Source organism: Malaclemys terrapin, chromosome 6 (genome assembly GCF_027887155.1).
Source record: "Malaclemys terrapin pileata isolate rMalTer1 chromosome 6, rMalTer1.hap1, whole genome shotgun sequence".
In the NCBI taxonomy this organism is placed as follows: Eukaryota; Metazoa; Chordata; order Testudines; family Emydidae; genus Malaclemys; species Malaclemys terrapin.
This window is the reverse complement of record NC_071510.1, coordinates 40,611,891-40,637,555: the sequence shown is the minus strand read 5'-3', so window position 1 is coordinate 40,637,555 and position 25,665 is coordinate 40,611,891. Positions and strand designations below refer to the sequence as shown.

The following is a 25,665-nucleotide window of genomic DNA, read 5'->3' as shown; positions in this document are numbered from 1 at the left end:
TGTACAGACATTTTAAAAATAAACTTTTTAGTGTTATGGGAAAAACACCAGATGGGAAAAATATGTGTTTCTCTGGAATTCTTTTCAACCAGGCAATGTAGTCTGATGTGTTTGAAAGCTAAGAATGGAGGTGTGTGAATTATTTCCCACAGAGAACCCAGTCCTTCTTTACTCCAGGTTTTGGATGGATGGGCCTGAAATGTCTTCTGAAATGCACGTGGAGACAACAACAGGATTGCAAGCCACGGGGGCCTATGAAAGTACTGGCCTGAAAGGAATATTTAGTGAAAAGAATCTTTAAAAAAAATAAAGAGGTGGTCCCTTCTTCGAAAGACAGCTCAGAACTGTCTGGGGTAAATGTTTCCCTGGAGAAACTTATTTGATTGAATATGAATAGGGATTGAATAGGAATAGGAATTGAATAGGAATTTGCATTATTTTAACCTTTAGTTGTTCTTCCTGCAATCTACCAAAACGAATGCAGGAGCAGACAAGACCCTAAAATTAGCACCTTCCCTCCCACACTAATTTATCAGACTTCCAAAAAGTGAACTTCACAATGCCATATGCATCCCAGCACCACACATCATCCAAAAACAGATTGCTCTTTATAAGCTTGGTTATGATACGTACCTTCAGCACTGCTAAATTAAACCTTGTCCATAATCCTAGTTTTTTATGTCCTCTCAAGGTGAATTAAAAAAATATCTGAGACCCCCATTAGGTCTGGGGTGACTGTGCACCTACCGCTTGCTTTAGACTCTGAGTATGAGGGGCTGTCCTCGAAAGTGAAGATCTGCGGAACACAAGCAGGCGTGCTAACACTCTGGCCCAGGTAGGAGGCAGGAGGGTAGTACGAGTGCATCCTGTACTGGGAGCTCATGGCATGTCGGCTCTCTGTGCTTTTCATCTGTTCAAAGAAAGAATTAGAACAGCAGTGTATAAAAACTGAATCAGAGGTGGGGAGTGAGATTTATTTGCATCTTGGAAATTTCTCACTGTCCTTCATTTACATATTATTGACTTAGATTTCAAGAGAAAACACATTCATTTCCTAGGATTTTTGTTTAGAAAATACTTATTTCCAGCACAGATAGTATCACTGTGAGCTTTCTAATCCCATTCTGTCTATGTGTTCAACCCTGACGAACAGTAGCAGAGATGAACAGCAGCCATTCAGTCCTTGGAGTCTCCAAAGAGACTAACAACCACGGGACCAATCGGTGATGGTAGTTACTACAATGAGAACACACACATATTCCCTAGAAACTGGACAGAGCAGACCAATCTAGAGATTTATATAGACCCCATCAACTGAGTATCTGAGCACCTCACACACATTAATGAATTTATTCTTAAAACCCAGTGAGGTAGAAAAATATTATCCCTCTTTTACAAGGGGAAACTGAGTCAGGCAGAAATTAAGTGACTGCCTCAGTCACACAGGAAATCTGTCAGAGCCAGGAATGGAATTTAAGATCTCGTAAGTCTCAGTCCAAACCATCCTTTCTCATTTCGAACAGCCCAAACTGCTTCCAGGTCATAAAAACTTTGAACCTGGATCAAGGATGAATGGAGACCAAAACTCAGAAATGAAGGCTTATCCTATTTCCAATCCCTTGGGCCAATCTAATCTGCTCTCCATCCTTGAGCTTTATGAAGTACCCAAACAGAATTAACTATATCTTTAAATTTTTATTTTACGGAAACTGGCATTATTATTTATTTTAAACTTCTATACCATAAGGCTGATATAACAGTTAAAGGTAAGCAAGAAACCTAGAAAGCCATTATTACTAAAAACATTAAAATCCTATGTGCAAAGGTAATACTATATTACCTAACTTCCGCAAATTGGTTTGTCATTAAATTACTAGTAGATAAAGAGCTTTTGACCAGAGAAAAATGATCACAGTATTATTAAACCTGTAAATCTATCCATAGGCACACCTGTACAACTATGCTATCTGAGGTTGCTTATCTAAGGTACAGTGTACTCATGTTACATACGGACAGTGGGCCAAATTCTGCCAGCAATTATACCCATCGTATTCTGTGGACTTCACCAGAATTTGGCCCTGTATGTTTATCCAACAAAATATGCCCCTGCAATCATACTTGGAAGAAAAACAGGAAAAGTTCTACCTGGTACAGTGAATGAGTGTGTCAGGGGAGCTCTCCAAATCTACTTTTCCGAGTGTTTCCCCTGTTGTTTACACTTTCAGTATTCAAACTGCCATATTAGAATTAGCATGGTCTTAGTAACACAGAGATTTCACATGAATAAGACTTAGCGCAATATCCTACCCTCTGTTTTGGGATGAAATTCCAAGTGATGTGACTAAGGTGCATAATTATTTGTTTTATGGCTGCAACACGGTCTTAAACAGTTATAGACATACCTAGAGATAGACAGGATATACCTACAGTCCTGCAGGTATGGTCTTTAATATAACGAATAATAACAACACTCATTTATAAGATGATTTTCTGCTCTCTGCACGCTAGGTACAAAAACATAAAATAAACCAATTAAAGTTTACTCCCAATAAGACAATGTTAAACAAACTTCGGAACCAACTCCTTGTCTGGTAGCATTCTGAAAACTTTTTGAAGTCAGAAGGGGCTTAGGCCTTGCTTAAGAGAGGTCAAACCAATGACCCTAAGGCTGGATAGTAAGGCACTCCCCAAAACATAGGGAGGCCAGGCTAAAACATAAAGCTCAGCACACTTCCCATCTCCAAATCCACAATGCCCTCTGTGACCTAAGAAGACGAGAACGCAATATAAAAAGCCAGAAACTCAGTATAAGGTACGTAGGACCCAGTCTATTCCCAAGGCTTTGAATGTCAACATCAAAGGCTCCTTCTCAGTCCATGCACCTCTGAAGGCAGTGAGCGCTGAGCATGGTGGAGCAGATGGTAGAAGAACCACCTCTGCCTGCCCTCAGCAATCATGTTGTCATGTTCTGTGGTATGAGACAACTGTCCTGGCAGCTCAGTTTTTAGGCCTGCTATCCTTGAAAGTAACTGTTTGGGTGTGTGGAGTCTGTCGGCGGGCACTAAAAATATCACCTGCTGGAGATAATATTATTTGAGCAGCAATAAAATGGAAGAACTGTTCAATGGCACTGAATGAATGTCTTGTTTCCTTCCCCTGCAGGATGGGGGTGATGATCTGTTTCCTTTCAAGACTTTTAAAGCTTTCCCCCCAATTCCTTAAAAAAATAACTCACCTAAAAATCCCAGGATTCAATGAGTTATTACGACTATTAGTATTAGTACGTGGTAGCTGTCGGCAAGAGACATGTTTTATAATCTTATTACCCACACCAAGTCTATGAACCACAGTCCGACCAACAGACAGGCTTGGCCCTGCAAAGCATATGCATTGAATTAACCACCCAAGAAATCAAAAAGCTTTAGGTTTTGTTTTATTAAACTGTTTAGAATATACGCCACTGTAAATCTGAACCAGAAGGTTTCCTTTTCATAGTGCTTAGCTACCCTATTTTATAGTAACAGTAAAAAACCAACCAAACATAAACATTCCTGACCTTATCACTGTATTAAAAATGGGGACCTATGAGATCATTACCCTGGGGGAGGGTGGGTTTCACTCTGTATTAACCCCTTTAGCTTCGGCTAGGTTGGGAGTTCTTGCACCATTGGTGATAAGTCAGAAGGAGGGCGCTCATGGCATGATTGGGAGTTCAAAAGGGTTCCCAGGGGGACAAAGTGGTACCCTCATTATGGAATACTTGCCATAAATATTGGGACACACTTTCTATCAGCAGGATGCTGTGAGGTAGATTGTCAAACTGGTGGGCAGGCAGCAAAACAGGGGTAATAGTCGTCTCCTGTGCTCTGGCTTGAACACAGACCCCTTTCATTTTGAAAGGAGCATTTAAAATAAACGCACAACATAAGCCTCCCTTCTCACCCATCCTTTCCTCTGTTTGTTTGTTTGTTACACCCACCTATTGCAACTTACCTCATCCAAAGTTTGCGAGCTCTTTAGGACAGGGAGAGCGCCCAGCACAACCAGGCCCCAAACCAGTTGGGGCCTCTAAATGCTAGTGATAAGAATGTTTAACCTGCACACTTTTTGCTGGGGCATGATTAGCAGGCCTCTTTTCCAAAGAGTTATAGGATTACAACCAATCACTCTTTTTTTACAATGCAGGAAGGGCGACAGCTATTGACCTAACTGCCCCATCACCTATAAATATGGTATTGCCCTTGCTTAGGGCTCTTGGGTTTCTCATCTCTAGGCACCTCCTACCAGTTGCATTTCATTATCACTCCTCTTTGCATTTGGGAATCCTTTGGGCACATCTTTGCCCTCAGATGCACAGCCAGGCCACAGCTCTCACTGAAGAGAGATTTGGCCCATTCAGTATTCACAGTTGCTGGTACACTGTGCAAATGCAGTATAGAGTCAAAGGATGTATTGTGTACGGTAGCCAGATAACTGGTGAGAGGGACTTTAAAAATGATACACGAAATAAATACAAGCGAGCCAAAAAAACATGTAAACTGTAACTTTGGAATTCTTTTGTTTCTGTTGTTTGAAAAGACGGTAGAGGGCTCTGCATCAACAGGCAGTTGCAGGTTGTTCACATGTGTTTGTGTGTTAAAAACTGCTAAACGAAAGCCTTTCGTCAGTTAATGACCACTATACACAAAGCCTCCAGCTCTCCACTGATGGCTGACAAAGCAACAGAACCGTTACCTCTATGAAGGTTACAGGAGCTCAAACAATACGACATTCCACAAACTCAGATCATTGCCAGGAATCCCACCAGGGCAACCTCCCCAACACTGCAGAAGAGGTGGGTGCAGCCCAGCCCCAGCTTTCCAGGCCCCTTGCAGCACCTCCCCTACCCTGCAGGTACCTTGTGGAGGGCTCTCTACAGAATCAAGAGACACATATTAGGAACTAGGAAGACCAAGGATGGGAGAAGATCAGGCCATTGCACTTGGCTGCTTAGTCTTCTCCTACCAGCCCTGTAAACATTCAAGCATTGCCAACCCTACGTGTTCAAAGATCACAAGTCAGGTCCCCAAAATCATGGGAGTTTCAACAAATGAGAAATGCATTTTAAAAAAATGAAAGCTGAGATTTAAGAAAAAGACCAAATATCATGTGACCTGTGATAAAACTGCAAGTGTGGAAAACACTGAGTCAGAAAAAATATACACCTGGAGAGCATGGGCATCCTCCTTTAGGGCCTGAACCTGCTGCCATCGAAGTTGATGACAAAGACCCCACAGAGTTCAAAGGCAGCTGAGACCAGGGCAATCAGAGCTAGGGGAAAAGCTTGGTGAAGTAGTTCCCTCAGAGCCACGCTGCCCAGGATGGAGCAGAGTGTCGGGGAAGGAGGGAGTTGTGTTGAGCACCTCCGGGCCAAGTGTCCTTGCAGTTCCCAGGGAATCCATGGGTCCCAGGGGTAGGGGCAGGAGAAACCTCATACACCCCATAGAATGATTTGGGGGGAACTCAAAAGATCCTTGCAGAAGGATCCTCCTTTCCTCCTTTGCCCTCTCCAGGTGATTTTTCCATGGGAAGGGCAATAGCTAGTTGTGAAGAAGCCGACTGCCTCTGTGTTAAATCCCTTGCAAAATAAACAAAACTGAGCTGATCACATCTTTCTTTGTGTAGCTGGCCCAGCCCATTCCCCAGGCACAAAGCTACAAGGGAGAAGACACATCTCCCTCCTAAAGTGCCCATCTATGGAGGAGACAGATGCTGCAAAAAGCACAGATCTGGGAGTGTGATCTTGGGCAGGTCTTTAACATACAAACTCCATGACTCTGCTTCCTCAATGACTCATACATAAGCTATCCCCCACCAAAGCTGCCTTAAAATTCTGGCAGAGCTTTTTCGGCTTCTGAGCATGTATACATAGTACTAGCTGCTAACTGTTTTAACATTAGCTCCTTTCCCTTCCCTAAAAGCTAAGCCATTTTTAGGGGAGATAAAATGGCATCTAGCATTTATTTATAGCTCTCTTTTAAAAACAGCAGAATTCAGATCTCAGTGTTCTGGTGTGAGATGAGAAGATGGTCTTCTGCTTATGACACGGGACTAAGAATCAAGACAACTGGGTTCCCTGCTATGCTGTGCCACCAGACAGCTGTGTGACCATTGAGCAAGTCACTTAACAAGTCTATGTTTCAGTTTCCCCATTTCTAAAATGGTGATAATACACCTTCCCTACCTTATGGGGTGGTGTTAACGAACGAAACCTCACATTTATGAAGTGCTTTGAGATCATTAGACAAAAGTTGCTATAGACACGCTCAGTCTTATTACATTAGTACTGTTCAGAGTATTTTTGTTCACTTCTAAAACCTACTAATCACATTCTGCAGGATGAAGAAGAAAAAAAAAAAAGACAATGACACCATGCCTTGAATTACTTTGATTCTAGCATGGAAAATGCAGGAGACATCTATTTCTGTCCTTCCTTGATAGACAAACTTAATTAACCTTTGCTATTCTGTTCCAACCTACTGTTTTAGACAAAAGCAGTGACCCATAAACAATATGTTACCATCAGAATCTCAACTGCTGTGACATCAAGAGATATAGCCCTATCAGCAGTATCGGAAAATAAACCGCTTAGATTAGCTCCTCTAAGAATTATGGATTATATCCATGTCACACATGAGCTGTCAGAAACATTAGGATACTTTTAGCATAAATCTGTAATGTGAAGGGTATCTTATGAATACAGTACATAATATACTGCTTACAGGGCACGTTGGGATGGTTTTGGGTTACTTGTGAAATGCATGTATACATTTAGGTATTTTTCACCCTATACGTAAGATTCTGACTGCATATTTTTGTAAATGGGTCAGATTTAGGAAAGAAAAATTATGTCAAAACAACAGGAGAGAGACACTGCAAAAGGTGACGGGAACAACATATTTTAGAGAAGGTTGCTATTCTTAGAGTTCACACTCTTAGCTGCTTGATCACAGCTCTGCCTTTGAAACCCACAAAACATTTTTTTCTGGATGCCATGTTTTATAAATCCTTAATACTGTAATTGAGGTGTTTAGGTAAACAGCCTTAATCATGCATTTTAGAATTAACAGTACAATTTTTCTCAGTACAGTAAATTAATTTCTTTATTTGACCTTGCACAGTGATTATTTCAGATTTTCTGCCTACACTGCCACAGGAAGGAATGAAAATGGAGGTTTTTGGAAGTGACCATGGTGATTGTACAAGTTGCATTTTAAAAATAAAGCTTCAACATTTCAGTTTTGGATCCAGAAAGTATCTGAAATCCAGAGGCTTTGTAAAAAACGTTTGCGAGCTTTTCCCCGTCTCTAACCCTTGCTGAAGGCACACTGCGCCACCCTCCCGGCACAACAGAAGCCCTCTTCAGAGAAGACCCAGCAGCCCTCCAGACCACAATGAGGAGTCTTCTGAAGGAAAGGTGGTCAACTTAGTCAGACGTGTTATCAGACTGGCAGCAGGGAGTGGAAGGATGTAAACACCTGCTGGAGAGGCATCTCGTTCAGAAGCCAGCATTATCCTTCTGCTGTGACTGTTGGCCCAGCAGTTATCATGATCCACTGCCTTCTTATAGGAGAGAATTTAAGCCTGACTAGATACAGATTGTGCCAATTTTTGTTCTTGAAGTCAAGACCAAAGCCATCTCAACATTTAACATTTACCTCCAGCTAAACAGCTGTCAGTGACATTGGTCCCAGAGACAGCAATTCACCAACTTCCATTAAAACATGAACGTGTGCGGACTCCAGTGCCAATGCTGTTCAACTCATTTCACTGTTGATTGGATATAAGGCATGAATTTCTGTTACAATGACCAGAGGGAGGGCCCAGTTGCTAAGTGCAGAAATAGAACGAAAAGAGATGGATAGTAACTGTTAAGCCTGTTACATTTCTTCCGCCTTCCCTCTCTTGTGCACATGCAAGTACTTTTTTGTTTATGAAATAATATTTAATACTCCACATCAGGTCTTATTTGAACATCTGCCTTAAACTGGCAAGAAAATCTGGCTTTAAGTAACTAAAAATATATCAGATAACGCTGCCGGGGCTGCTCTCTTAAACACTACCATCTTCGTTATGCTCATCGTATTGTGATGGATACAGCTTCCTGAATAATTATATACAAACAAATGAAACCTCCAGAGAAATACCACAAGACCAAACTTTCCCCCACAGGAATCCATGCAAGTACATGAGCTCCTGCAAAGAACAAAGACTAATGAAATCTGACATTAATCTACATTAAAGATTCAGTGATTCAGTTTATTTGCCAAAGCTCAATGATGCATTAATCTTCTTCCCATCCCACGCACATACTCATGTTCCCTCCCCAATCGCTTTGCCCTGCTCCCTAAATTCATTTTTCTAGCCCAAACAGCAAACAGCAGAGCTACTAAAGCTTTGTCTATACACAAAAGTTGTACTGCTTTAACTATCCTAGTACAGTTAAAGCAGCTCAAACCTTCCCCCCATTCCCAGCATGGAAATACTTATTCCGGTATATAAATGTGCTTATATCAGTATAGCTTATTCCCATATGGGAAGAGGAACAAGTAATACCGGCCTGGGGCCTTCTGTACACTTAAAAGATTTGCCAATAGAGCTATACTGATAAATCCCCGGAGTGGAGACACAACTTGTGCCAGCAAAATAAGCTCTTCTGCTGGTATAGCTGATGCTGGACTGCTAGTTTAGCCACGTCTACACTAAGGCTTTTGCCAGCACAGTTCTGGCAGCAAAAATAAATAAATAAATAAATCACACTCCTAACATAGCTGTGCCCACAAACCTTTTAAATACAGACCATGACTAACACACCTTTACACCTACGTAACTGCGTCCACACTAGGAGTTGTACTGGTACTATTTCAACAAAAAATAAAATCACTCCCCTCACCAAAATCGTGATACTGCAACAAAAACGGTGTGCAGACTTGGCCTAGGGAAGTTTCACTGGCATAGCTATGTCATTAGAAGTGTGGAAAAAATCACCCCCTAACTGATACAGCTATACCGAACAAAGTCCTTTCGCTGGGGTGACTTACTCTGTTTGGGGAACTGGTTTAAGCCACACTGACAAAAGCACTCTTCAGCTAGTATATTTTGCATCTCCGCTGGGGGGTTGCCAGTATAACTACCAATATATTAAAACCAGCTAATCCTTCTAAGGGCAAATAAAAACCTTAGCCATCTCCTCTCTTCAGATCTTCCTTTAAAACACTCCTTTAACTTTTACTTGCAATTGACACTGAAGTTTCATTTACCTTCCTCTTCACCACAATTTCGTATTCTTCCCACAATGGAACTAGTCTGCAGGGAGCTTTCCTTGAATATATGCAATACTGCCACTCATATTCTATACTCAACCACAGATTGCAGTGGGAATCTAATTCCCACTTACGTTTAGTCTACTTCAGTGCAAAACACTGCTTTCCCTAATTGCCTGTATGAGAGTCACTGCCCCCTGTGCTGTAAAGTGTTATCTATCCTATCTCTCATTATAAAATATTTTCTGATAATTTTCACAATGGCTACCTATCACAGTATGTTTGCAGTGTTGTTGCAGGTGTGTTGGTCCCAGGATATTAGAAAGACAAGGTGGGTGCAGTAATACCTTTTATTGGACCAACTTCTGTTGATGAGAGAGTCATGCTTTCAAGCTACATAGATGTGATGAGCTCTCTGTAGCTTGAAAGCTTGTCTCTCTCACCAACAGAAATTGGCCCAATAAAAATTATTACCTCACCCACCTTGTCTCTCTGTTATAACAGTATGTCAGTCACATTATTCCTAACTCTTCAAACAACACCATTCCTTCCTGCACCTCCGCCATAGAGACAAACAACAGGAAAAAGGCTGCAGGACCTGGCCGTGTTCTTAGTGACTGTGCTTTTCACTGTCTGGCAGAAGACCTATGTTCAATTTTTGGGCCATTCTCACTAACTTGCCCATTTGAGACTGGGACACCTATGACTGCAACAAGGAGAAGTTAATGCCTCAAATCTCTTAGCAGTGACTTTTGGCCAGAACAGCACTGACGGATTCCAAACGGATTCTCAGCCAGTCCTTGTTGGCCAGTAAGATGATGGGCCAGATCCTCAGCTGGTGTAAAGTGGTTTCGCTCCACTGTCTTGAACACATTTGGACCTATACAGACCAGCGGAGGATCTGGCTCGATGACTGTATTCTGAGTCTCAAGGCAGTGGTGTTAAAGTGCTAGCTAAAGGGTAATAGTCCTCTGTATGTATGTTACGTTTAATTGTTGTCCTCCATATCCAACTGCTGTCAACGGCAGAAAAGCTGGCATTTAAAATGTGCAGCTGGGTTAGCTCCGCTAGTAGGAGTTAAAGCTTTTCCAAGACCCAAGGAAATGAAACTGGTGAGGAAACAAAAGATCTTGAGTTTCTAAAATAAGATCTTAAAAAAAGAGATTATTCTTCCCCCACCCCTAAATATTGTTAAAAACAATGTCATATATTTTAAACAGCTGGGGCACCATAACTCAGACTATAGGTAAATGGTACATGTATAAAGATCTATAACAATGCTTAATAGCAACTGTTGGAAATGGGCTATCCTGATTATCACTACAAAAGTTTTTTTTCTCCTGCTGATAATAGCTCACCTTAATTAATTACTCTCATTACAGTTGGTATGGCAACACCCATTTTTTCATGTTCTCTGTGTATAGATATCTTCCTACTGTATTTTCCACTGCATGCATCCGATGAAGTGGGTTTTAGCCCAAGAAAGCTTATGCTCAAATAAATCTGTTAGTCTCTAAGGATACGTCTATACTTACTTCCTGGTCCGGATGTAAGCGATCGATCTTCTGGGATCGATCCCGGAAGTGCTTGCCGTCGACACCGGTACTCCAGCTCAGCGAGAGGAGTACGCAGCATCGACGGGGGAGCCTCCCTGCCGCGTCTGGACCCACGGTAAGTTCGGACTAAGGTACTTCGAATTCAGCTACGTTATTAACGTAGCTGAATTTGCGTACCTTAGTCCGAAGTGGGGGGTTAGTGTGGACCAGGCCTAAGGTGCCATAAGTACTCCTGTTCTTTTTGCTGATACAGACTAACACAGCTACAACTTTGAAACCTTAATATCAGTGAGCCAAAGCTCACCTCAAGCCACAGATACATAAAATTCATGTATTTAGAAATAATCTAGATTCAAGTTTACACTACACGTCAGAACACAATAGCTTAGATACTATCTCCACTATGCAGTGTATAATGTCTTCCATATAGCTCTTCATGCAGCAGCTAGCTCTCCTGCAATTCTTCAGACTACATGCATACACTTATGTATTATGTCAACTCATGCACCCCTCACTTTCCATTATTTTTCTCAGTCACCGAGGCAACCACAGGAGAGATCACTATTGGTTGGAGGAGTTGTGAATCACATGATTGACAGTCCATTTTAATAGCATATTGTTCACAATGCAAATATTATAACATTATTTTCATGGCGGTAGCTCTAGGAGCTCCAGCCATGGCCCAGGACCCCATTGTGCTAGGAGCTGTACAAACGCAGCTTTACAGTGAAAGGTAGAATCGATAACATTTTACGAGCTATATTGTATTGCATCATATCATGTTAACCAAACAAGTAAAACTTGGATTGAACAAAATTAAGAGCAGTAAACCAATGATACTGTACAGCACTGGCATGAGTGAAATCCAAATCGACCTCCCTGTGTCTGAGCACTCTTGAATACAGCTCTAGAACAGCCTCCAACAACCACTTTGTGTGAGGGGCAACACCAGTTTTCACACATGTGCACCCATAAGTGGAGGGAGGGAGCAAATCACTCTTGTCTGAAGGAAGCTGTCTCAGCATTGAGTTCAGGCATAGGGAGGGCCAGCCAGTTCTTTTCTCAGAAAAGCAGGAATGTGAAGGACTTGAAAGAGGAGAAAACAGAGCCTGTCACGAAGCCATAGCCTTGAATCTAGCCCCTTCCCTCAAGAGTTGCCCTTAATCTGTGTTTCCAAAAGGGCCTTTCCATGTGGAGGAAGTGAAAAAAGAATTATGCAGCCTTTGGGAAGCCTCACTCGAAGAGTAATGTAAGTGGGGAGAGGAACTATGCTGATGTTTCTAGAACCTACTATACTGGAATGCAAAACATTTCCAATGCTGCCCCATAGCTCAAATGTGAATGGATCAAACCTCTCAGTTCAGGGCGATATCTTTTTATCTCTTTAAAGAAATTAAGATTTTCTGACAATTTATCTTGGGGGTGGGGGGACTCAGAATGGAGCCTCTGAAGAAGGAAACTTCTTTTCTCCATGTGGGAATGTCTACACTTGGAGCTGAGAGGAAGAGGTGATTCCCAGCTCACACAGACATATTCATGCTAATTCCCATCGAGTTTGTACACTAAAAATAGTAGCGTAGCTAGAGTAATGGCCCAGGCTAGCCGTGCCGAGTATATATCCACAGTGTCCAGACTAACCCACAGTGACATTACTACAGAGTGTTAGCACAAGTACGTCTACGGGAGCTGGACATCAGACTCTTAGCTGTGAGTTTTACTATTGTGTTGTGCACCCTCATGCTTTGCAAGAGGGAGACAAGTAACCCAGGGAAGTTGGGAGCCATAAAAGGTGTGGCTGCATGGGGAACACTTCCAAAGGAGGGTGAGGAATATGCAGTGTGAGGTGGTGAGTGGCACTGAGGGACTGTATTTCCTACTCTTGATTTCTCTTTCTCTGACCAGACAACTTTTCACTCTCTCAGATTTTCTTTCTTTCTTTTTTTTTGGCCAGTCTCTGACCTCAAATAACCCTTTGGTCCTTCTCCAGACTGAGAAATGGAGCTTGAAAAAGGTAAAAAAAAAAAAAATTGCTACAGGAATAGCTCATTTGGCTTAGGGGGTTCAAAATACAATGGACCGACTGTTTGTGGGCCGACCTGGAACAGCCTCTTTTCCAATTTCACACTTGCAGTTCGGTAGCTGTGTATGTGTAAATCACATGCAAATGGATATTCACAGAGCTAGCTGGAAATTTTTAAACAAAATTTTTGTGATGGAAAATGCAGATTTGCTGAAATTGAAATTTTTGTGGTGAAGGATTGGTTGTGAAGAATTTTCGATTCTAAATTTTCTAAAAAAAAACCATTTTGCAACTGTCATTTTTTTAATGAAAAAATCCACTTTTCCTGTTTGAAATGACTTTTCATTTAGAAATTGAAGCAATTTAATTATAGCAAAAAAATGTCAAAACAAAAAAAAAGGTTGATTTCCCCATAAGCCCTGCCTACCTCTTTGAACACTCGGGGGTTAATATTATTTCAGGTTAAGGGGGAGAGGTTGGGTTTAATGTTGCATATAATAGTGGTACACACAGCTTAAAAGATGCCTCAGGGCTGGCCTAGCAATCACAAACTGTTACATGGAGGAGCCAAGTCCAATTCCTTCTTCCTGGCAGAGTTAACGTTCACATGAAGAACAGCTTTGTGTCATGCTCAATTGACCCTTGCCAGCCAATCAAAGAGTGGCATGGACTGTTTTAGCAGGCTGGGAGGAGGGGTCACTTCTGTGTAGGGTCTCTGAAGGGAAATAGTAAAAGAGAAATGAAGAGAGATCCTAAAGAACACAGTTTCTCCAAAACACCACCCTGAGCTCTCCGGCTGGTAAATTTACTAATTATAATTGTTTTATTTCTGGAAACAAACCCTTACTAAACTAATATTTAATTATAAAAAGAAAATAATAAAAAATAGAGCAGAAACCCGTTTCAATTGTGTTGACAGCCTGTCACATAGCTTTCATAATGCTTTCGGATCCCAGGACATTTCTTTTCTTTTTTTTTTTAAAACACACCGTAACAAACATCGAGAGTCTGGTTCCAATCTCACACTGCTGAGAACTACAGCAACTTCACTGAAGCGAATGGAGTTCCATCAGTGTAAACGAGATTAGGATCAGGCGCATGGACCCCAGCACATTGCACACAGAATTCCAACATCATTTCTGTTACACAGTACCTGCCATTGGTTTCCTGATTGGCTTGGCATATATGTGGCTGGGAGGCTTCGCAGGCTGTTTTTCACAGGGGACCCTACTAGTGTGCCCCCCATATCACTAGAGGAGGAGTCACTGGCCACTGCCATCTGGTATTGGGAGTAGTTGTAAAGGTTGTTGTAGTAAGGATACAGGGATGGCTGGTAAAAACTGCTGTAGTAGGTGGAGTCCACAACCAAGTCAGATGTGCTCTCCAGATGCCCTCTGCTGGTGATGGAAGGAATGTCCTGAATGAGCATCCGTCCCTCTGAAAAGAAAAGAAAAGCAAACCACAGCTGGTTATTGAACAGGAGGGTCCACCTTTCACTAAGCTTCTTCTCCATCTGCTGGCTTGACGGGGTGACAGATAGGAGGAGGTGAAAGCTGAAGGGAGGCAGTGCTTGCTGTTCATTGGAGCGTCAGCAGGCAGATATTCATTGAGGCAAGGCTGAGCCTGAAAGACCTCTCCCACTGACTATCTCCCCTGAGGCAAATCCGCCTAGAAGGTTAGAAATTGGGCCAGAACCTCAGCAGGTGTAAACTCAAATTAAATAGATTTACACCATTACATTTTAAAAGTGCATCATAGCTATATGTCAAGTCTGTATTAACTTAAAAGCAGAAAGATGCTGACCTCAGGCTGACACCGGTTCCCTTTGTACCTGGTTATCTGCAGGTGACAGCTGGGGCACTCTATAAACATGGCTTTAGAACGGGAGGAGGACGAGCGTACATGCCACACAAGCTGTGATACCCAGGCACAGCAGGGTGAGCCCTGGCAATCCAAACCCTGATTTGTTGGGGGTGGCTCAGACTATTTTTGGCAGGGACACTCAACCCCTTTCCTCTAGAAACAGACTCAAAATGCAGCCATATTTTTCTCAGGCAATCACCTGTACCAGAATCCCTTGCAACAGTTTCCACGGCACTGCAGAAAGAGGTGCTGATTATTTTGTTGCTTCACAAGATTCCTGGCCACGCTCTCAATCTTACTCCTGACTGCTTAGATTGTGGGCTGCCTCTACCACATCCCTCCCCTACTGTCTGAAGAAAGAAGGCTCCATCCTCTTTCCTTCCAGGAAGGGAGTCAGGCTCCAACTTCATTCTCAGCTGCTAATGCATGAATGTATAAATTCCACTCTCTCTATACTAGCCCAGGGCAGGTCTGGTGTCTTCTGACTCCTCTGAGGGGAGGGGGATTGTCCTTTAAAACTTCGCAGGTGCTTGACACACCCCTACTCTTCTCATACACATGCATCAGGTCTGTGCATACCCCCAACATAGCATAGTCAGCACAAAGTCACATGAGTTTAGAGGCACTAATATAAGTGCACAGGAAACAACGCTGTAACTTTCCAAGATATAGTATTGATACAGTGGGGAATTGGGCTAAGTACTGAACAGGGTATTTTTTATCAGAGGCACAAACACTTTAGAACTCTTGGTTCTGTCATTGAGTCACTGTGGCCCTATCTACACTAGGGATGTTTTCTAAAGCTTTCCCCCCCCCATCGCCAATACCATTTCAGCTTCAGTGGTGTCTGCAACATTTCAATCCCAGGTGTAGACAGCTGCTGCTGCTGTTTTTAACACGATGTTGATTAGATCTGTTCTGAGCAGCGTGACATGACAGGGTGTTAACAAGGACAGTGGTGGCCAGCCAGTGACCTTTCTATTTTGGCCTCCTAATATTGTAGACACTTTCAGAGCTGAACCAGTGCTAACAATGGTAATGGAATGTTTATACAAAATCCCTATAGTGGACAGAGCCTGCATGATCTTGGTCAAGTCACTTAATAGTTCTCTGCCACAGTAACCATCTCTGTGAAACGGACACAACAGTATTTACCTACCTCACAAGGACCCTCAGTTGTAAAGCATTATATTTGAGCTCCACTCCAGCTGCAAATGATCAATAGTACCATTTATTACAGGTTTCAACCCAACCCTGCCTCCCTTCCCTGCTTGAAATTAAGATCCCTCACAATCAAAAAGTTGTATCATGCCAGGTCTATAGCGCAGTTCCATCCCTGCTGTAACTGGAGTTTATCTTTACACATGTCAAAACAAAGCAACTTGGTAATTTAAATACTATGTGTCTTCTCTCTGTCCTGACTCTCCCAATACCTAGGCTCTGCCCGAGTGCAAATCCAGCCATTTGGGCACTTACATTCTGAACATTTCTCCAATCTACATGACAGCATTTGTGCAAGTGAGGCTGCTAGAGCCCTGCTTAGAGGTATCAGGTCAGAGAAGCAGAAACCCTTCCCATATAGCTCTATTATTTCACCTTCATCCCAGTTTTTGGTGCTGTTGTTATTCCACGCCTGTGTCTCTGTTAAGCAGAGTCTGCCAGTTTTACCCTCCAAGTTCATCTCATCCGGGACTTTGGTCAAATCAAAACTCAGGTGACTGGAACTGAAAAGCTAGTCAATCAAACAAATCCCTGGATTACCTTGACCCCAAACTTAGCAGCCAGGCTGCTCAGCTTCTCATACTATATGTCAACAGCCAAATGTAATGTCCTCCATTCTTTCCCGTGCTGGGATACAGATTTTCTAGGAGATAGAAGGTTAGCAAGGCAGACTTGGCTGGCTGGGGCACTTTATGCCTGTGCAGGGACGGAGCAAGCATACTGGGGGGCGGGGGCTTGCTCACATGCAGCACTTGCTGCACTTTTAGAAAGGGTGTTGTGCTCCCTATAGCCCCAGCAACAGCCTCCTGATGCTTCCAAAGGTCTTTCATGGTGGGAAGGGCTGAAGCAGGGGTACAGCCATGATCATGCCCCAAATCCCTCAAACACACCCCTTCTGGGGTTCAATACTGCTGGCAGGGTTAGCACTTTCCCTTCCCCGAAAAGAGGCACTGGATGTAGCATTATGGCTGCCTCTTTCATAGGAGCACAAAGGGAGCTTATAGATTCATGCACACACTACAGCATACCCGTGCTGGGCAGCCATCATTTGGAGTTTACTGAGTTAAGGGGTTGACAAGCCAACGCCCTCTTTTTTCCTGACGTGGTTGTGCTGTAGTCCCTGGTGGCTTAGCGCTTGGGCCCCATGATGAATCTATTGGTCTGGTCCTTTGTGTCTCTTCTGCTGTCTCCTGCTCTCTAAAAATCTGTACAATCTTATGAGCTGCTCTTTTAAGACTCATCAGTTCACCAGTTCACTCACCCGCACACTCACCCACATGCATAAATCTCAAACTGTCAGAAGCCTGGGACGTTTTTCTTTCATGAACATGAAATTATGGAATCCACAATTCTTATAATGGGCCTGACAAACATCCTCCGTGAGCTACAGCCAGAGGGCTGGGAAGCACTCCTAACAACACACCAGAAAAGCAGGAGACATAGGAAGAAAGTTCAGGGAAAGTAAAACAGCCTCCCCTATCTGGAGCAACTCCTAGTGACTGCAGTGGGCTTTGGAGCAGACCCAAATGCTCTTGCCACGTGAGATGAGGCAGAAGAGTGAGGCCTCAGTGAGGTCTCATGGCACTATCGTGTTATATTCCAAAAGATGCAGGAAATCGCAACATCATGCGAAGAGCAGCTGAGAACTAGCACAGGCTCCAGCCAACTCCTGCACCCAGGATTTAAAACCTAAGCGCTTTTCTTTGCAGCCAAGCATGGTGACTGGTTACTGCCTTTCCCTGGAGTATTCTTGGCTAGATACAGGGCTGCATGTCCTCAGAGATACAACACAGAAGGCATAGCTTTATGGCATCTTTGCACCACCTGGATTCTGGGCTACTGTTGAGGCCCAAAATGGCCTTTGGTGAAAGTTGGAACATCCTCAGGGGTTACTCTGATTCACAGCACACTTGTGCTGGTGCTGGCTGCTCTGAGAGCTCGGACCGCACGCATCTTCCTGCTCCTGGTACACACCAGACGCTGGGGGCTGCAAGGAGACACTTGCTCCTACGATGCTTGTGTTCCCGGGGAATTCTCTCTCAGACTATTGTGCCCCTGAACAGCGCACAGGGGCAAGATTAGGGACCAGAATCAGGCCCTCTACCTTTAAAATACTTAACCACATCTTCTCCCTGTATTTTCCTTCTATTTCCCTGACTGAACTTGAAATCACCTGAAGCAAAGCCGGACACTACACTTCAAAAGGAGAGGATTTTGTGTTTGAAGGAGAGACTTTTAGGCATTTGATCTGCCTGCATCTCTACCAGCTCTTAAACTAAACAGGGTCAGGATGAGACGCTCCCTAATTGGGGGAGCTTCAAGGAAAAGCTAGGTGCTGGTGGGGGTGGGGAGTTACTCAGTAGCTGGCCCATTCCCTTGAGTTCCAGCATAGTGCTGGAAGTGCTGTACTGGTTACGAACTGTGTTGTACGTCAGACATAAAACCAAATCCTTGCCCACTCGTAGTCATTAAAGAACCCCCAGCGCTGAATTTATTAAAGAAGAGCTGTAGCCTGGGCAGGTTGAATTCTGCTAATTACAGCCTGCCTAGATCGACTCAGTTGTTTTCATTTAATAAGCTATTTTTCATCTGTTCCCCCAAATGAAACCCTCAGCACTTGTACAGTGCTGCTGGCAGATTGGCTGCTGCTTTCTCACTCCAGAGGTGGCTGCATTTCCGTGGAGAACAAAGAAATCCCTGCACATGAGGGGTGCATCACTCCAGCGGGAGCTCAGTATTAGGCACGATGCTCCAAGGAGAACAACTGATACTACATCTTTTAACCAGCTGCCTCATTTGCTCCCAACTCTGCCCTTCCCTGCATTCTTTGGAAGGTTAGTGTTGCTGCAGGTGCTAGCCTTATACTGTCCTTGACTGTCTCTAGTCCCCATGCTTGGGAACCAGGAGAGGTTCCTTGCACCCTCTCCCTAGTTCTGTGCAGTGTGCAGGACCAGGACCAGCCTTGCCCTAAGTCTACAAAGTATTCTGGGAGTTCAGATGCTGCATAGGTGTAATCTTCTACCAACCTTCTTAAGGTACAGTAGTACTTTGTGCAACTGTAGCCAAAATGGGGTCAAGAACACTGGGTTCAACACTGAAGCAAAGTAGCAACCCACCAGTGCACAAGTATGAGGAGAGAGGGGTTGGAAAAATTGTCCTCAGCCTTCAGGTCACTGAGGGGGGCATGCCTTACGGCCCCACATGTGTCCTCCCACATACCGGTCAGTGATGCTGGCACACCATACAGCACCACCCGCCTCTTCCTGCCCACAAGTCACCAGTGACCACACCATGTGGCGCTGCCAACGTCTTTCCCCCCTTCCCCCTCTGGTCACTGATACAGGCACACAATAGGGCGTCATCTGCCTCCTCCCCACACTGGTCCCTGATTCATGTATACTATACATGATTCATGTACCTGATTCATGTACACCACATCTTCTCCTAGGCCAGTCTCTAATTTGGGCTTGCCATACAGTGCTGCCCCCCACACCCTCCCTCCCATCTGGCGCCCTTTGCCAGGTTGATGTTATCACTTCCCATTCTAGTCCTCGTACGCTGTACTTGATCACTAAACTCACTTCTACCTGTTTACGTAGCCTTATACAGTATTTCTGCTACTTTTGTGCACTGAAGGATGTGGTGTGAAATATGACCCACTCTGAGATGGAAGATCAATATACCTCATGATAAATACTATTATTGATCTTTCAGTGTTGTACACGGCTCTTCAGGTCTATGGCATATTAATAGTAATTAACCAGTAATTCATTTCAGGAGGGTTGAGATTTTTTTTTTTAAAAGAGGCAAGATCCTGGGTCAGCCGCACCTAAGAGTCCTATATATCTACATCCCTATGAGAGGCCCAGATCCCATGCCTCTACTTAGCCACATGCTTTAAAATAGTGCACCAGATCAACAGTCAGAATAAATCAGCATAGTATCATTCATGTCAACAGAGCTATGCCAACCTACACTGGCTGAGGAGTTGACCCACTGTTCAAAGTTCTTTTTGCAGAAGCAGGTGATTTAAACCAGTGGCTCATTAACCACAATGGTAATCTGGCTTGGGCAAGGGCTCCAGGATTTGGTCCCTTGCACACTGTGCAATCCCAGCCCACAAGTCAGAGGAGAACCCCCTTAGCTGCTAATATTTGGGGGTATGCAGCCACAGATGCGCACAGTGCAATCAACACCCAAGTCAGTGTTGAAATCGCTCTTTCCCTGTTTTCTTTTTTCTTTTTAACAAAATAAGGCACACTCAATACAAAAATGTATAATAACGCAATCATAAGGACACAATGACATAACTGAACATATAATCAAGAAATGCAAAAGTTACTGTTCTTATAGTAACATTTACTCGCCCTCGTATATATGAGTTTTTTTGGATTACTAGTTATACTAATAAAGATATACCTTAATATACAAAGGGCCCTACTTGGCCTTAGATATACACAAATCTAATTGATTCCAATGGGAGCTGCATGGATATACATAGTGGAAGGGGAAACTGCATACATGCACTGTGAATAACCATTATTATGTAAACCTCATTTTCTGCATTTGCTGATTTCTGATTCTTTACAACTAAGAACATAAGAAGGCCAGACTTGGTCAGACTAAAAGTCCATCTAGCCCAGTCTCCTGTCTTCTAACAGTGGCCAATGCCAGGTGCTTCAGAGGGAATGAATAGAACAGGTAATCATCAAGTGATCCATTGCATGTTCATTGTCATTAACCAAGTTTGTGTACACACACACACACACACACACACACACACACCGTAAGCTGGGGAAGAAAAACCCATTCACCTCAGCAGCCAATAGTTGTCTTCAGCCCTCATAAGAGTCTAGGATCAGCACTTAACAATTTCCCCCTTGCTCAGCTGAATGCATTCTAACTCCCCTACTAACTACCCTGGCAATGCTGCTCCGACAGTGTGTTAGTTCAATTCATGGCTGGCTCTGAAGTCAGACAGTAGCCTTGAAAGAGGCTGGTGTGAAATCACTCCCTAAAGTAATAATCAGAAATGCTGGAACAATATGTTTCTCCCACCAGACAGTCATGACAGAGCTATTTTAGATGTCAAACAAAGCTGGCACCATTAACTATTTTCTGCTTAGCCATCAGTGTTCTTTTGACTTGGGGGTGCTGGAACAAAACAAAACCCTCACGTTTGTTCTGCCTTTAAAAATAAACTCAGCCTCTGAAAAGAACATTTCTGTGCTATTTCCCTTGTAAATTAGGGATTTGTTTTTGTTCCAGTGCTGAACTTTTAGCTTGCTATAAAGTTAATGTGCTAGACAATGTGCATTCCAGGCAAGGTTGTGGGGCTGTGTATTTTCTGCCACCCCCCAAAATAGGCCATTATCTGTAATTACCCATTACCATGCATAATTATTTCTTCTAGTCTGGTCTCCGACCCCCAGGACTTTATGCCTTTACAGCTCACTGCACTATCTTATCAAATTTGTTAAGGAAGCTTTTCTGACCTTTAGAGCTCTTGTCACTGCGCATACAAAAGCCGTCAGTAATCTGTTTAAGCATGTAGCATGTGATGTATTATGCGTACCCTACACAGGTATGTAACACATGGAGCGGTTTGAAACATTGCAAATCACCTCCTACCCCCCCAAATGTTTCTGTAATATTTTTTCTCTCTGTTAATAAAGGGTGGGTAGGAGGGTGGGACGACCCTCTTTAGCCTAAGCTGGGAAGTGTAGTAGCAACAATTAGGTATGCCTGACTATTAGATCCCAGAGGTGCCAGCGGTTCTATCCTTCAACTCCACCTCTCCCCCTCTCTCATCCCAGTCCCATGAACTTGAGTCTTTCTTCACTTAGGCCAGTTTTACACCAGTGTAACTCTGTTGAGCCTGATTCTCATTTTCACTAAGGCCCTTTATACTGTTCTGGCAGCGTAAAGAGGCCCTAACGTGGGTGTAAATTACAGTTATGCCTAATTTAAGGCCCCTTTACACTGCCGGAGCAATGCAAAGAGGCCTTAGTGTAAATGAGAGTCAGGCCCAACTGGCTTCAGTGGAGTCACTCCTTGTGTATATGAGTGAAAGTGAAAGGAACGTCAGAACTTCTGTGTTTACCTCCCTCAGACATCTAGCTAAGGGCTAGCTTCTGATACTTACTTGTCCAGCCTAAACCCTGGCGTGGCTGCACCTAGACTGATGGAAGAATGCATCTGTCTACCTTGCTACCCTCGCTCAGGGAGATGGAGTTCCTGGAGTGATGGAAAATCCCCTTCTGTCACTGAAGGGAGTCTCCATTCTGGCACTACCGCAGCATAGCTATGGAACCAGAGCTGTGCCGCTGTGGCACCTGCACTGTAGACGTGGCCTGAGTACGGGTAACATCTTACCCTGTAAGTAATCCCACTGAAATTAATGGGACTGCTCCATGAGTAAGATACTAGTCACTGAGTCAGGGTGGCAGACTCTGATCAGTAGCGTAGCTGGGGCGGGAGCAGGGGGAATGGCCGCTCCCACTGAGCACATTCCCCCAGAGTGGTGCCTTTTTAATTTTTACTCACTCAGGGGTGCTTCCCAGCAAGGGCGGCACTTCGGTGGCGGGTTCTTCAGTCGCTCCGGGTCTTCAGCAGCAATTCGGCGGCGGGTCCTTCAGTCGCTCTGGGTCTTCGGCGGCAATTCGGCAGCGGCTCCTTCAGTCGCTCCGGGTCTTCGGCGGGTAATTCGGCGGCGGGTCCTTCAGTCACTCTGGGTCTTCGGCGGGTAATTCGGCGGCGGGTTCTTCAGTCTTTGGCGGCAAGACTTGGATTTTTCATATTTTTTTCTTTTTTTTTTTAATTCACTGCTTCGCGGCAGGTGGCACCTTTTTTTATGTGTTCGCTTCCCTGCTGGTGGCTACGTCACTGACTCTAATCCTCCATGAGAAGAAGCTGTCCCCAGAAAAAGCTATTTACCCAGAAAAATAAATTATTTAAATAATGGGGGGGAAATTGACTCCCTAAGGAATGTTTCTGATTTTCTTTTAAAAAAATCATTTTATGATGACTCTACAGATATAAATTTAGGAGGCACTTTCTTTCTAATGCCCGATTTTCAGGTGTTTATAACTTTCTAGCGAAGTTCTCAGCCTTGTTCTTAGCCCAAAGGTGAATTTAAAATAATGAAAACATTCATTTATTGTTAAGGAAATTCCAATAATAAGCCAGTTGGCCATTTTTAATTACAGGATGAAAGTGGGGATTCCCCCTCCCCCCCCCCCCGTTTTAAGAAACTTTTCAGACGCTTTTCCTGCACTCCAATAGTTCAAAAAATCCCTCAGGATGGCCATGCTTTGCACAGGCATAAATGGCTACACACGTGTGGCACGGAACCATGAATCAAGCCCTCCAAGTGTGCAATGGTGTAGCTTCATCGGTGCAACCCTCCCTCATTCCCCCGCCAAAGCCCAATGTATAAAACAAAGGCATTCAAGACCCTTAAAAGGATCACTTAAATTAGGCTCTCTGTAGACATGGACATCTACCTTGGCCATTTTGCTGCTGCTATGAAGCGAGAGTAACTCTGCTGCGTCTCCAAGGTTCCCCAGCCAATGAGCGACATCTCTAGATTTGTCCCAATGCTCAAGGAAATGGCAATCCCATTAGGACTGGTTGATAGAGGTAACTCAAAGCATTCACATTTACAACTGCATGCTAAGTGGCAGAACACATGGATTAGGGACATGAATGGAGCTTGTTTAGCAGCAGAGGAGCTTGCACTTGTTCATTTGGACTTTTACACAGAAGGCCACACCTCTACATTTGGAAGGAATTATTACTGAGGACCAGTCACTGACATCCTAGTGCACCGAGAGAGTTAAAGGGCAATTATACTCTAAATGTCTCTGGAAAAATGACACTGTGGGGTTCCTGGCTCATTGTCTCTCAATACTCCTGCTCAAATGCAAAGCTTACAAATGAAAGGATTTTTTTTTCTAAGTGCCAGCCCTGCAAACTCAGCCATGCTGGGTTTTTTCTCTTCTTGTCCATCATCACCTGTAATAAAGGTTTTGCAGGCTAACCTGTGCCCTTGGCGATGTCTCTGCAGCCCCAGGGTCTTCAGATGATGCCTTCAGTGACACAGGTCCAAGCCTGTTCCTTCAATGGATTTGCACAAATGTAACTGATTGGAACTTAATAAATAATTTGAATGTTGATGCACACGCAGGAAAATAATTAATCTCTCTCTAAGCTGTGCAGGGCAAACAGGAGCAAAAATGTACAATTTTCCAAAAGTGATTAGACATTGCTCTCAATACACACACAGGGAGCTGATCTGTTCGGTAAGAAGGTGCCAGTTTTACATAGCCACTTTTCAAAGCAGAAATACATGTTAAAAAAAGGGCACAATGAAAGTATTATAGCCTTTCCAGGCCGGCTGCTATTCCACTACAGCTGCAATATACAGGGTCATACTTAATTGCTGCACCACTTCCTTATCTAACAATGTCTTTTTGAGGCACATCCTACCTGACAACTCCTACTTCAGCCTCATCTCTTCTCACTACCATGCTAGCCCTTAAGACAAAACAACCAGTGATTAAGAATGTCTTCAAATGATTTTTTTGACAACTCCTGAAAATATCTGGCATGTCCTGCAACACTGTCAGTGAGGGTGAGAAGCAATACTGCTAATTCTGTAAATATTATCAAAAAGGCACAAGCACCGTGTGAACACTATCAGGAGAAAGCAGTCTGTGGGCAGGAGCTGGCTTTATCCGTAAAGACGTCAATGCCTAAACTCTTATGTTTCTCAAGGTTTATTCTACTGCCAGAAACAATACTGATTTTATGCTGAAGGAATGAATATTATTTCCCCCCCTCCAACAATAATGCTGGAGTCATTATCTGAGTTTACTTAGCAAACGCTTCCTGATATAGTTTTTTTCAAGTTTGAACTAAAATTAAGTTTTAAACCAATGTCAAATAGACTATATTTTACTTGGCAAGAAAGGTGCAATATAAATTAAGAAACTAATTAAAAAGCATGACAGTAAAAAGAACACTATTAAGATTGCAAGGTAAAGCACTCAGAAGGAGAACGGGGCAACATTTTTTTGATAAACAGTTTATTTGCCAAAAAATGCAGTTTCAGGTCAACTGAAACTATTGGTGAATTTGTGTTGGGTTTGCCAAATAGTTTCTCCTGAACTGAAAAAGTCAAAACAGCTTGTTTTGTCCCAATTCAATTTCATTCCAATTTTCAGCATTTTGACAGAAGCATAGTAAAGGATTCACAAAAATGGCCAGAGAAAGTATTGTTGGCACCTCCATTGTAAACATTAGCTCAGTGGTTAGGGGACCCATGTGGGAGACCCAGTTTCAATTCCCCCCTCGGTCTGATGTGGAGAAAGGATTTGAATTTGCATCTCTGCTATTGTAGGAGGGTGCCCTAACCACTGGATTATGGGATAATCTGGCATGTGGCTTTCTCCTCTGGAAGCTGTTCTACTACTTATGAATAATTAAGTAGTCACTGGAACAGCGATTTGAACTTGGGTCTCCCACCTCCTAACTAAGTGCCCTAATTACCAGACTGTGCTGACAGAATGGTCCCTAATATTGTTTTAGCCTGTGCAGGTTAGAAGAGCCCTGACCCTGTTCTAACCTATGCTGAAGCTAAACTGGCCCCCAGGATCAAGGTGACCCAATTTCTGGAACTTCCTTAGTGTCCCAAGAATTA

The 25,665-nt window shown here is 43.4% G+C and overlaps 1 protein-coding gene across 1 annotated transcript in view; it reads right to left on the bottom strand.

The window, feature by feature from the left end:
- The window catches only part of DMRT1 (doublesex and mab-3 related transcription factor 1), an 83,805-nt gene that overhangs the window by 39,195 nt on the left and 18,945 nt on the right, over positions 1 to 25,665 (bottom strand). Inside the window, exons 3-4 of the mRNA XM_054032568.1 lie at positions 14,032 to 14,315; positions 748 to 910 (exon numbers count right to left, since the gene is read on the bottom strand). Coding sequence (XP_053888543.1) covers positions 748 to 910; positions 14,032 to 14,315 — 447 coding nt within the window. The remainder of the gene's footprint in view (positions 1 to 747; positions 911 to 14,031; positions 14,316 to 25,665) is intronic.